The sequence below is a fragment of the Haliaeetus leucocephalus genome, unplaced genomic scaffold (genome assembly GCF_000737465.1).
Source record: "Haliaeetus leucocephalus isolate CR32 unplaced genomic scaffold, Haliaeetus_leucocephalus-4.0 Scaffold159, whole genome shotgun sequence".
Lineage (NCBI taxonomy): Eukaryota > Metazoa > Chordata > Aves > Accipitriformes > Accipitridae > Haliaeetus > Haliaeetus leucocephalus.
The window spans coordinates 2,027,825-2,041,493 of NW_010972595.1; the positions used below are offsets into that span (position 1 = coordinate 2,027,825).

Consider the following 13,669-nt stretch of genomic DNA (forward strand, 5'->3'; position numbering starts at 1 on the left):
GGGCGAGCAGCTGCTGCCGCGCCGCCGGCTGTCGCCCGCGTCCTTTACAGATGTCCCCGCTTGCCGAAAGCGCACCTTCGGTACAGAAATGCCCGTGTTATCATGACCTCCGGCTTTGGGGCAATCCTAAAAACCCGCCTCTTAAAAAAAACTCAACTCTTCAGTGGCAAAGCGCGGGCTGGGGGCGACGGCCGTACGCAGGCTTCAGGGGAGTCGTTTCTGTCGGTCGGGAAGGGGCTCGCTCCACCCGAAAGCCTGACTTCAGAGGTACCACAGGCAGAGCCGGCCTCTGCTCTTCGTCGCTAAAGCTGCGCAGACTTGTAACGCAGCTGGAAAGCTGGCATGGTGTCTTACAATACCATCGTCTGTACAGGTTCAGATTATTTTATGGTGGGGAAGTAACAGCCGTGTTCCTTTTTCGTGTTCCAGCTCCGGGAGCAGGTGCTGACATCTGATGGTTGCGTGTGTCATGCGACCGAGGTTTGGTGCTGCAGCCTGTGTGGTTCACCTGCCTGCTGTCATTAAGGTTAAAAATCAGAGCGAAGCCTCACAGGAAACTTAGTATTTTCTTCTGAGGGCCACATTGGATGAGAACAGGAGGTAGAAGCCTTTGGTTGAACCTCAAGGTAGGGCAGTAGAACTGGGAAGGGCTTGCTGGGTCATCAGATCCGACCTCCCTCTTCTGCCGCCCCTGCAGCCCCTTTGTAAGTTTATGAGGCTGCACTGCCTGTGCTAAAGTCGGAGCGCTCATTTCTTCTGTGATTCATGGTAGAAAATTGCACTAGAAATGTGCAGTGTTGATGGTGGCCTATTAGCATGAGACATCGCAGTGCATCACTTCGTGTTGGGCAGTCCTGTGCCCACCAGGAAATAGAAGGCTTATATTCTGCTTGCGTTTTGCTACGTGTAACGTTATTCCCGAACACATTCAGCAGTTGAGTGTGTGATTCAGACTCCCATTTGGTCTACGCTCCGTGATGGGCTCTTCCAAAATGTGCCAGTGTGATAAGGATGGGAGGAGCATCATTCTTAAGTACTGGCAGAGAGGTAGTGAAACTGACAGTGGGAAAGGGCAGCTGACTGTAAATGTGTGTCAGGGTATGTTTTCCAGCCAACAAAGTGGCTTTTTAGTCAGATGTCTCATGCTCATGGGAATTGTAGGTGATTTCCAACCCTTTCTCATTATTTCATCATTGCAGAAAAGACAACGTTTGTTTTTTAACCTTTGTTTCGCACACAGTAAAAACCCTCAACCAGAAACATTCTAAGATTCTTGAGTGGTGGTAAAGGTAACAGTAGCGCTGCCAAAAACAATGTTTTCTAAGAGTGTTTAAAAATAAATCACACCCAAGAAGGCTTTAAATAAATAAGTATAGTAGGACATAAACTTTTACTTCATCTACTGGAAATTAATAAAGTAGGATCTGCTGGCTGTTGCTCCCAGACAAGCAGATCATTTATAGAAGTAGGTTCACCAACTAAAATAAACCATTACATAGGCAAATTTACTGGTGTACCAAAGTCTTAAACTGTTTACCTGAACAGAGGCATTATTTAAAAAGCTTTCTAGGTAGGAAAAAGGAAAATTATGATTATCCTAAACAGGATGGGTAGCTGCTTGATATGCTTCTAAAGAATTAGCAGTTTATGGTCTGTACCTGTCCTTCAATGAGAGGAAGAAGAAAATGGAGTTACCGTCATTCACCTTCCTAATTTCCAACATTTTTTCCTTCCCCTTTTGCATCCCTTTATCAAAATGCACAGATCTTGGAGTTCTTTGTCAAAACACTTTGAACGAGCCCCAGAAGTTCCTCAAGGTGGAAGCCTCAGTATCTGCAGGAAGAAAAATGTTCCTGTTTTGGGAAAGTGTTGATTTTTGGAAGTGCCAGTGATGGTGATGGTCATTATCATCTATCAGCCTTGTGTTACAGTAGTGGTTGTTATTGGAATTATGCACTGATAAGCACTGGTGTGGACTGCTAAACAGGGTCTTGCACTCAGAAAATCAGCTGTCTTCATTATAGAAGTGATCAAGTGTTTCACAAAATACTGTGAACTGACCTGCAGAAAACTGGTTTCTAGACCTTAGAAATGCTTTTCTTCCGATTAATAATGCCATACATTGTAATCTTAGTCTGTTTTTTAAAGCTTTTTGGGCAAATGAAATAAGGAAAATGTAACTGCCAAAAGGATGCTGGGAGGCATGCTTATTGCGTGGGTTTCTAGACTGTTTGTTGGGGTTTTTTTATATATAGGTGGAATGGTTTTTTTAGTCTATGACTGGTTCAGATTCTGCACACAGGTAAATGGCACAGCGCATATTGTGCCAAGACTGAGATAGAAATGAATTCTTATCTAAAACAGAAATACCTGTCATCAACTATTGTTTCACTCTTACAATTTTCCTTTCCAGTTAGGGCATTTTGGTTATTCAGTCTTAAACATCTGCTCTTTTTCTGAGCTGTTCACTTCCTATATTAGCCCTGATTGAGGAGACCTACAGAATTAATATGTGCACCCATCTCAATTAGAAGATTTTGTACTAGAAACTGCTGAGCATTTTCACAGGCCTGTTGGAAAGTTCATTGATCTGCTTTTTTTTCGTAGCATTCTTTTGTAGCCTTTCAGTTATTAAATCTACTTTAGAAACTTGACACTTGTGTAGAAACTTCTAACAGTAATGTTGGTAGTAATGAATAACTTCTTGCTGGTAAGGCACAGATGAAGATGTTTAATTTCTGGTGTACATATGGACAGTTAGGACTAATAATTTTTAAAAAGACGTTAAAAACTGTATCTCCAACGATGCTTTTCCCTTTACAGCAAGCAGTGCATGCATATGGCGAGGTGTGGATTTTCCTGCAGGAACCAGCAAGCCTGGTGCCAGGCTGTCTGTGTCCCTGTGCACTCCTCTGCAGCCCTTGCTTGCTCCGAACTGTGCCCTGACCTACCTGCTGGGTAATCTCTGCCTGCCCACTAACACTGGTGCTGCATCCACAGTGCAGGGCTCTGGGCAAGAGGGAAGGAAGGTGGCGGCTGCCTGCTTTTGTCTTCAGGCGTTACCCTGGGCTTCAGGGTGAAAGAAGCTCTGCCCAGAAGGTTTAGCTGTCCAGAAAATGAGGAACTGCCCCTCTTCAGTTGTTATTGACAGCTCAGACAAAAGCAGTAGTGATATTCTGGGCATCAGCTGCTAGGGATTCTCCATGGGATTGGTGTGGAGAAGGCAGATATAAAAAACAAAACAGAAGGAGCGTTGACTGCTTCATGTAAGCCTGTAGAGGTCTGCGCTCATCCCAGGACTAATGCTGACAGATGAAGTTGGATCTCCAGCAGAACAGTTCTTGGGAAACTGAATGAAATGTGGAATCTCCTGGCTTTTTTTAAGTGGCTCATATATTTATGCTGTATCTAATAGCAGGATGTTACTAAAATGCAGATGAATAATAGAGACGATAATCTTCTGGCTAATACTAGTAAAAACTTCTTGCTATGTTATATAGCTGTAACTATATAAGCTGAAATTAGGAGCTACTCTTTTAGTGGTATTTAAAAGTATTCTTTTTTTTTTGTAGTAGGACAACAGAGTAATCCCTTTTGTTTCTCAGAGTGATATCAAGAAGTAAGTTAAGAAATCCAAGCAGAACTCTCTGGCAGCTTATAAATGTGCTGTTGATACACTACTTTGATTAAAGTTCTTCAAGCCAAAGCTTTTTTTAATGATGTACTCTCTTTTGTTATTCAGCTTATTAATAAAAAATTGAATATTGACTTGGACAAGTCCCACATAGGACTCCGCTTGGTAAATCTCACTTATTTGACACTGAACGCTTTATAGCTAAGCTCTCTTTGAGTGGGATTTTGTTCTACTTGTTTGTACACTCAGCAGAGAGGTTTTTTTCAGTTATTTAGGTCATATTATGGTTATCTGAGCTTATAAATTCTTTTAAGGACAGGTTTATTTCCTTTCTGTTCTGTTTCATCCCAGGTGAAAGTGATGGCATTCAGTTTTCAGTGCTGATAAAAAAAGCTAGAACTATGCATGAAAATGTATCTCACACTTTAGCTGACCTTGTGAAAAATGTGAAATTGAGAGTCATTGGATGCAGCTGTAAGCAAATCTTTTGAAATGCAAAAAAATACTTAAAAATTGGAAATTCAGAGTTCAAAACATTCTTCGGACAGCCATTGTAGTCACTGTTTTAGGTGCAAAGGCTGCTGAGAAGTTTGCCTTGCCAGCCGCTGCGAAAGAGAAGGGAAGTATGTGGAGGCCTGATAGTAACATTGCAGTTGCCCAGCTCCAGTTCTTTCCCTTTCTGAGATCCTGTTTACTTTATATGACTGCAGTGTTTTCAAACCATGATGCTTTGAAGTACCCCTATGAGGTCTGGCTTAGCAGGGGGAATTTACAGTTCCCAGGTGCTAAATTATTGTTCTTATTTTTACTGTCAGAAAACCGAAACCAAAGGCTGGTGGTTGTTTTCCAAGAAGAGTTCTGAATTTTAGAATTTTATTTTTTACTTTTTTAAAGAAGAACTGTCAACCTCATTATTGCCCATATACTCTTACTAAAAATATGATCATCATCCTTCTGTCAGTCTCAATTTTATGACTGCATCTGATTCCTACTAATGGTTTCGTTTTAATTTGGTGAACTCCTTAGTACAAGGATCTGTAATGCTGTGTCAAATTTATGGGGTGAAGGAAATTAGCAGGAAGTAGCCAAAATGAGAGAACATTTAAATAAAGCAGTATTCTTTCTTGTACAATAAAATAGTAGAAAATCCAGCAGCAGGTTTATGGTGACTGTACAGGAATTAACTCACGTTCTTTCCTCAAAATATAATCTGGCAGGAAGGTGAACGTAAGCTTCTACATAGATTAAGCACTGTCCAACATAGTTAAACGTAGTTTAAAGTTTTGGTTCCTACAAGTACAGCTGAGCTTCTGTTGTTACTGGGTCATAAGCACATGAGCTATTAGCTACATGCACTTTCTCTGAAGTTTTATTAAGGGAGGTAACGTCAGCTGTAAACATTCAGGGAGGTAGCTGACTGTGTCAATGCCATCCATTTCCCCCCTCTGCCCTGAACCCAAATGCATTTAAAATTAAGTGCAGTTGTAAGTAGTAAGCAATAGTATTTTTGCTCGTTCTGAGTGGGATGTGCGCTCTCCACGCTGTCTGCCCTGTCTGCTTCCAACTGGCAATTGCACAAAACCACAAATCAGGAATCTTGACTGCCTAATCAAGAAGCCTGTATTTGGCGGTGTGTGCTCAGCTTACCTGAGTGTAGTTTATTGACCAACTTTTAACAGCAAGTGTAAACCACGTCACTGTGATTATTTCTGCCTGTAAGAAAATAGTGCAAAATGTTACCGGGTTCTTTGTAGAGTGAGGATTTTTCTTACAGCTGTCTTTATTAACGTTCATATCAGAGATGTCTATTTGCTGAAGATATTAAGAGACTTGATCCAACTCAAGCATGTTCTTTGTTTACAGATTCTCTCTCTTCTGGCTGTTATTTGTGAAGAAATTGTGGAGGATTGTATCAAGTGTGGTGGACTTTACTTCTTCGAATTCACAAGCTGCAGTGCCTTTCTTTTGAGCCTTCTGATCCTGTGTGTGTATTGCACTGATGTATATGAAACATTTGGGGAAGATAAAGTACAGACAGTGGTAAGGATTTTTTTTTTTTTTTTTAAACAAACCATTTCTTGTAAGTGCTTAAAGACTACTGTGGAGTAAAAAGGCTACACAGAATGAATCTCCTTTATTTAAAGGGTAGATTAAAGTAGCTTATAGTTAAAAAATGAGTCAACTTTGAGAGTTCCTTTTATATTAACAACTTTTTCCAAAATTGTCATGTTGGTTACCTGCAGGATTTCAGAACTTGTGTGAAAGTCTTTCACACAGACTAATACTACTGTGTAGTCATTGCATATATGTACGTATACGGAACACAGTTTACTGCCAGCATGGTACTTGTAACTTGCCTGTTTACCCTATCTATTTTCCTACTGGGTGTAGCCTACCTCCCTTTTGGTAATAATCATACTCATTACAGTTTATGCTTTTATATTTCAGAAGATCCAGCAGTGGCACAAAGTTGCTCTGTAAAGTCAGTAAGAATATTACACTGTCTTATGAGTGTCCCTTCCTATTTGTCTTCAGAGCAAACAGTAGGTTTTTTACATGAAGGTACAGATAGGGGAGTGTAGTAAGAGATTTGAATGAACACATTTACTTACACGTCTCTGATTTCCCATATGTTTTGCATAGGGAATAATGCTAGCGTGGTTGACCTGAGCTTGAATTTGATTGTGAAAAAAGTTAGGTGAAATGAATGAAATACTTAAAGAAAACAAAAACAGGGGAGTATGTCATGCAGACTCTTTTAAATAGTTGATTGTGTTGAATGTTGTTCGGAATATAGCTGTACAATATATTTTCTGAAGCTCCGACTATCATCAAAGTTTCCAAGTATAAATTCACTGGCAGATTAACTCAGCTGCTGTTATGATGCGTGTTCTTTTTCAGGTAGTATATCTACAATTCTATAACATTCATTTTTTTATATTTGCAGAATTTATGGACCATGCGAGCCATAGCTGTCTGTTTTCTGTTAGCATCAATAGTGCTTGCTGCGACCAGCTCTGGGTCTGCTGTTGAAAATGCTGCATGCGTAAGTCTTAAAATTGCATCATTTACTTTGTGTTTATCTTGTATGTGAATTTCTCTGCCCTCTAAACCTCACTGAATTTGCAGGGAAGAAACTGGGTAGGGAACAGAATTCAGTGCATTGTGATGTTTCAGGAGGAATTAGCTATTTTTAAGACCTTCCAGAAACTTAACCGCAGGAAATCCAAAGAGCAGGCATTCCTCAGGATTGCTGGAAAGCTCTGCATGCACTTGCAGCTCCCCAGTGTTTGGTGGCTTGCTTCTGGGTTCCTCAGACTTCACTGCCTTGGCTCTGTGTTATTCCCTGTCTGTCACTGTTTTGATGCTTCCATCTCTCACAGCTTCCCCAGTTCTCTGATATCTGAAATGCCTACTTTTTTCCTCAATTGTCCTTTCATAATGCTACCTCCTCACAAAGTCAGCAAGAAACCATGCCTTTTACCAGGCATTATAAAGCATATGTGAGGAATGCTGACTTGCAAAGGCTGCAGTAAGAGCAGCAGTTTCCTCAGTGACAGAAATAGAAGTGCAACAGGGCATGCATCTCCCAGGGGACACTGAAGAGGCTTTGGGATGCTGTGGATCTCATAATTCCTCACTCATTTGGCACTTCTTTTGAATAACCTTGGAATTGTGAATATGTGAGTTTAAAAGATAAAATTTTTATTTTATTCTTGGATGAGAAAAAATGAGTTAGGAAAGAAAGCAAAATAATTCTGTTCCACAGGCAGCACAAGCTATTAGAGAAACACACTTTTGTATAGTCATCTTCTGTGATGTTGATATATTCAAACATAATGGTTTGAGTATAAAGTCTTTCAAGTTTTTTTTTCTGGAGTTAGAAAAAAACCCCAACTATTGTGATTTAAGACTTACTAGTGTCAAATTGCTTTGGCCCAAACCAGTTGTGTGAAATTTACATAAAAGTTAGAATAAGGCACGTGTGTGTATCCTTGTTTGATAGAAGCTGCTAAAAACAACCTTCTCCTTACACTATCTTGCTATGACTAATAATGAAATGTCATTAACGAAATGTCATTTCATCCCCCCTTGCTGACCCAGTAAGAACTTGCTTAGGCTCTGTGGATCTTATCTCCCTTCACCTTCCACATGTTACTGTTATTCACTTAGTCCCTTTAATCAGCAGCCATCTCTCGGATAAATATTCTGCTATACCACCAATGCCATGCTTCTTTAATAACTAAGTTTTGCAATAAAATGAATATACTTTTACTATTAATGGTTCTTTAGAACATATTGTATGGTTCACACTTGATTAAGAGAATGAGAACTGTAAAAACTTTTGCATTACATGTGCTAGAATTATGATTTCTGATCTGTTTGTAATTTAAATTGAACTACCGATTTAAGGAGGACTGGAAACTTTATATATAAGCGTTATTAATGTATGTAAATTGTCCAGCAAATCTCTCCAGACAATGTTTGTACATTTAAAAATTATATATTCCTTTCACTTTCACAGGTGTTTGGATTTCTTGCAAGTGGTGCATTTTCAGCTGAAATTATTATAGAGTGGTTTCACAGTCAGAAACAAAATGTCAACGGATCCTCTGAAAATCCTGGCAATGGTCAGAGTTACACAGAAAATCAGCCACTGAATAAACAAAGCTAACTTTCTGGAATTATGTCATTCTTTTTGAATGGAGCAAACTAAAATGAACCTTCAGTGCGCTGTAGGTAACATCTTCTGTCTCCCTTCTAACCAATTTTGTACACATTGCTCATCACAAATTTTTATAGGTCCTTAGGTCAAGTAATGGCATCTTGAGCATAATTTTCTAAGGTAACTGGTTCTGCTTAATAACTGGTCCTGCTACCTCTCCAGGTGACACACACTAAAAAGACTTTTGTCTAAGTAGAATAACTTAAGGACAACAGAGTGCTGATTTGATTTTGACAGAGGTGACTAATAAAGATTAATGTGTGATGTATAAATTCTGAGCTATAACCTAAAGATACTTTCTGTATAAATGGACCAGATCATTCTGTTATGAGTTATAGATTAGTACAGCAGAATTCCTTCTTGTACTTATTGGTCAAACTGTGAATGTAAAAGGGATACCTAATTGGAGCCTAACAGAAATGCTTATCCTTACATAAGGGGCTTTGTTTTGGTTTTACTATTCATATGTCTCAGTTCTGTCTGTGGAGATCAGTTTAATGGAATAGCGAGTGTAGGGTTTTTAGGGGGGGGCTAATGTAATGGTATATTAAGGAGACAGTTTGCACCCCATGATCATCAAAGTTTGCACTTGTGCTCCAGAATCTTCTTTCAGATTGTTTTGAAAGCTATAGAAGTTGCAGGAAGAAACTTGAAAAGCCAGCTGTGAGAGGAAAAAGATGAAGAACAAATATTTTCACAAAGTAACCCAAAAAGTGGCGATCTGAACATCAATGGGAAAAATGTTACAGCGCGTTGGTACTATCCTGGTGAATATTACTTGCAGGGTTAATACTATCCTGGTGAATATTACTTGCAGGGTTAATACCATATGCAGCTTGTTTATGCATAGTTAATGGTAAGTATTGCCAGAATGGTTATGGACCCCACCATTTTCTTTGTTTATAAATAGGGCACTAGCTTGAGACTTCTTGCTACTAAGGCAGCTGGTAAATGGGTAAATTAGCACTTGTACCCTTGATGTGTCTTAAAAGCGACAGGCTGTATGACTGTAAGAAACACTACTGATGCAACACATAGCAGACAAGTGACGGACATATCGGACCAGATGTCGATGGCTGTAAAAGAAATGGAGTGGTGAAAAGGCATTTTTCAAATGTCTGAGGTAGAAGCAAGACTGCTAGACCTCACTGAAGAGGAGAGCCTTCAAAAGTAAAGCAAATTGCTGTAAGCCAGGAGATGTCCAAAATACCAAAGCAAATGAGAAAAAGCTGATTATGCAAAAACAATTCTTGTTTGAGTGCTCATGACATTTGCCGTGTCTTCCAGGCATTAACTCCCATTTCATCAATACCCTAGTCTGACAAATTTATAGTCCTGTAACCTGTTGTGACAGCGCTGAGACTAAGCCCTCCAGAAATTGGCTGAGAAAGCTGTATTTGGAAAAGGATGAGGAAGCTGTTGTAGGACAAAGAACTGTAAAAGAAGGTCAGAGTTTTTTCCCAGTGCTGCCACTTTCTGATGAATGTGAGTTTGTGATGTACTCTCTCTAAGCTCTGAGACTTAAGCCTAACACTACACTTTGCTTGGAGGATGTAAAATTTTGACAGGTGGTGTGAAGCATCAAGTTTAAGCTGTAGCTTGGTTTCAGAGCCATGCATAAAAGACATACTTTGCTTCATAGCATTTCCTGCTTTGCAAAGAAGAAATGGTTTTTGGACTGGCTTTTTTTTTTTTTTCCCTTGTATTTATTAGTGTCCATTTGCACTAAAACCTGATCTCAGTCTGGGTGTACCAAGCTTGCTGTAGCTGTCTCCGAAAACTGGGTAGATTAGAGATGTTTCATTTACAAGCAGTGTTACTGGTGATGTGAAGCTTGCCATAACGAAAAATATTTCTGCTATGATTTGCAATGTTTTACTTTGGGGATCATGTCCATATCTATGATTAATATTCTAAGAGGTTTTTTCTTTTTTTTTTTTTTTATTGCCCAGGATTCTACTGAATTTGTTTTCACATCAAAACGTCTATAGTCTCTAAACCTTGATCTATAATTAAAAGCAGTAAATATAGTGTAAGAGTAACACTCTGCTGCTGGTATTTATTAAGCAATGCAGCACCATGACAAGACTTTTATTGTAAGGTAATTTTTCTTGTAATTTTTCTCAGCTTGAAAATATGTGAATAGAGTTCTGGGTTTTGGTTGCTTTTTCTATAGACTTTTCTCCCCTTAAGTGCTTTGTTATTGGTGTCCATTCCTGAATTGGAAATAGTGGTACTGACAGGGATCTGTAAAGTCATCTCTCTGCCTCAGCCTCCCTATCTATGGTACCTACTGTTGACACTTCAGAGAGAAACTGAAATACAGAGCAAGTTACCTTTATGAAAAAGTGCCACAAGGAGTTGGTGTTAGAAGAAGTGACTTTGACTGAGATCTCCTGACTCCCATGATCTGACTATTAGGCCTTTTGAAGCATACTGCCAACCTTTGCAGAGCAGTTTGATGGATTCTCTTACTACATACATGCTGGCATCCCTGGCATGTTTTTGGGTTGTTAGAGTGAGGGTGTTTTGGCATGTTTTTCATTTTCATTTTAGCTGTTCCAAGTAGGTAGTTTATACCCATTCTTTCACCAACTGAACGATCCATGCATAGATTGGAGGATCAGATTCCATCTCTGACTAAAAGGGATGCAAGTGTTGCCAGCAGCTAATGAAAACAACGAACAGTAGTCTTTGGGAAACTGGTTAGTTGTTTTCCTGTATATCACAGGAGCTTACTAATAGGAAGAGTCCTGCTGTTCTTTACAACAATACATATTGCTCCACTCCAGATGCTGTTTAGCTGGCATTAATCTGTCACATAGTAGTTTAATACTACAAGCAAGTCACATATTGGTTATAGGTTCAAGACAATTGCTAAATAGTTGCTTCCAAACCAGTTGTTGGCTAGCAAAGCAGTTTCTGCATGGTGGTACTATTAATCCTAGGCTTATTAAGTATGAGGTGTTCTTTTTCCTATGTTTTAAAATAGTTGAGAAGCAGGTTTGCTAGTGTGTGTGCTGTTCTCCGCTTCTGTGGGGTCATTTCCTTAACTGCTGTATCAGCTTCCTAAGGTAAAGGGGCAGGTGTGTGTGTGTCCCTCCTGGCTCTTCTGCCCTCACAGGCTAGATAGGGGACAGACTTCCTTGCTGCAGTGGCTGAGCAGACTGGTCTCCTGCAGTCTTAATGTGCCCCCTTTGATGCTTCTGGTGTCAGATCCAGGCTTTGAGTGTCTGTCTTTTAATTAGATTGATCCCAGAGAATGGCATTGGAGCTGGATTAAACATCTGGTTTTGCAGGAGCTCTGCATGTGTGGCTGGATGTCTCTTACCCCTCCCGTGCTCTGTCAGCAAAGCAGACTGCTTGTTTCCCAGCCTGCTTCTGATGAAATCAGCCTACTTTATTTAAACCAGCTATTTAAATTGCTTAAATTAAGGTGGCTGATTTTGACTCAAGTGGTTTAGGGATTGTTCAGGAGAGTGGTTAGAGCTCTGGCAGAAGTGCTGTTACAAGCAACTGCCTTAAATTTCTTCTTCTGTTTGCAAAGTAACCATCTCTGTACAATCTTAACTGGCAGTAAAACCTGTGAAAAGAAGCAACTGGCCCAGTACATCTACCTGGGGATTGTCTTCTCCCTTCTTCACCATGGTGCTTGGCAGTGGTGTTGCGAGCCTGCTCAGACACATTAAAAGCTTTCGTCTTTTCCAGTTGAGCCCATCCAAAAATATTTAAAGGCTCTGCACCCACTTTCAGGCTTTGTTTACAGCGCCTTGAGAATCAGTGCAGAGGATTCTCCAGGACATGTGAGGACTTGTTGTTAAGTGGCTGGACTGTGAGTTTCTCCTCTGAAAATCTGCACGTGTGTTGTGTAGATTGTGAATGTTCATTTTTGTGTTTGGTGTTTAGCCCACATTAAAATCACAATGCTACCAGTGCCCTTTGTGTTCTAAATATGTGAAGAAATTGTGCCTTCTTGCTTGCACTCTGTGCTTAAAAATAGTGGGGAAGGCTTGTGGTCTGTTACAGTTGAGTTCTACGTTTGCATCCTCCAACTTGAAAAAGCAGTGAGCTATCTCACACAATTCTGAGCTCTGCACAAGATGTTTTTGCATAATGGCTGTCACGGTGATCCTTGTTCAAATTTGTGCAATAAAAATACCAAGCTTTCTACACTGAAGGGAAATACACACTTGGTGAAATGTTTGAAAAGTTATATATAAAATTGTAACAAATCAAGATGCTGGTAGTGCCTTTAAGATGGAAATTCATCTTTGTTTTAGTCTATTGCTGTAAACATAAGCAGTTCTCTAGATAGTAAACTATGCTGTTCAGAACTATATCACTTTTAATACCTTTGAGAATTTAAGTGATTTTTAATGATTATTAAATCAGGATAATAATGCAGTGGTTTTATATATATAAAATAAAAATTTTATACAGTCTTGTTGCCAGTGTTGCCTTGAATTTCCATTTAAATAATTTGGAAATGCCTAAATATTTTTCCATTTTAAACCTGTGGTCTTTTTTTAATGTACTATGCTTTTTTGGTCTTAAGAACTTTCTAACATATTTTGTAACCATTTTTTTAAATAAAATATTAGTAAATAAGCGTTTCTCATTTCTGCTGCTATGATTTGGTGTCGCTGTGTAGTTCTCCTTGAGCCAACCATAGGAAATAACATCATTCTTTGTTCCTAGTTTGGAGGAAAGAGCTTGCATTGTGTTTGCATGTTACTGGGGAAGAGGGTCCAGCTTGCAAAGCTGGATATTGTCACTGCAGGTTTCCAGGGGGAAGGTCCGATAAGGTCAGTATTGCCTCTTACCATAGGGTCCCACCAAATTAGTCTGCAATAGCCTTTACACCTACTGTGGTCTGTAGGTTACTGCGACAAGCATAATTCAAGTGCTGCTTTCCTACTGTCTTGATTACTTGGAGCTAGAAAAAAATAGTGGCAGACTTTGTTGAAGGAAGGAGCACAAACTAGCAAAAAGTGTTAAGAGCAAAGAGTTTCTTCTGGTGTAGAAAAATGCAGGTGACAGTTACTTGGTTGAGGGGGAGCCACCGGATCCTTTAAAAATGTTTGTCTGATTGTCAGTGGTAGGGGGTGAGGAAAAGGAAATAAACCTGCATGCTTTCTGGCAGGGTAGCTTTTTTGTTTCATAATCCTACAGATTGCTTATTACCTTGTGGTCATCTTGTAAACAGGAGGAGAATGGCACTTTCTTCATTGCCAGCACTGAAATTGGAAAGCCACGGTATATTTTTCTTTATATCATAACGTTAAAAGTGAAATTGTCTCTTTGATGAA

At 39.6% G+C, this 13,669-nt stretch overlaps 1 protein-coding gene across 1 annotated transcript in view; it reads left to right on the top strand.

Annotated features, from left to right (window-relative positions):
• Positions 1–12,798, top strand: part of CMTM6 (CKLF-like MARVEL transmembrane domain containing 6) — a 13,288-nt gene extending 490 nt beyond the window's left edge. Inside the window, exons 2-4 of the mRNA XM_010562412.1 lie at positions 5,498–5,674; positions 6,582–6,680; positions 8,160–12,798. Of these exons, the coding sequence (XP_010560714.1) occupies positions 5,498–5,674; positions 6,582–6,680; positions 8,160–8,309 (426 nt within the window). The 3' untranslated portion in view covers positions 8,310–12,798. The remainder of the gene's footprint in view (positions 1–5,497; positions 5,675–6,581; positions 6,681–8,159) is intronic.
• The last annotated feature ends 871 nt before the right edge of the window (positions 12,799–13,669 follow it).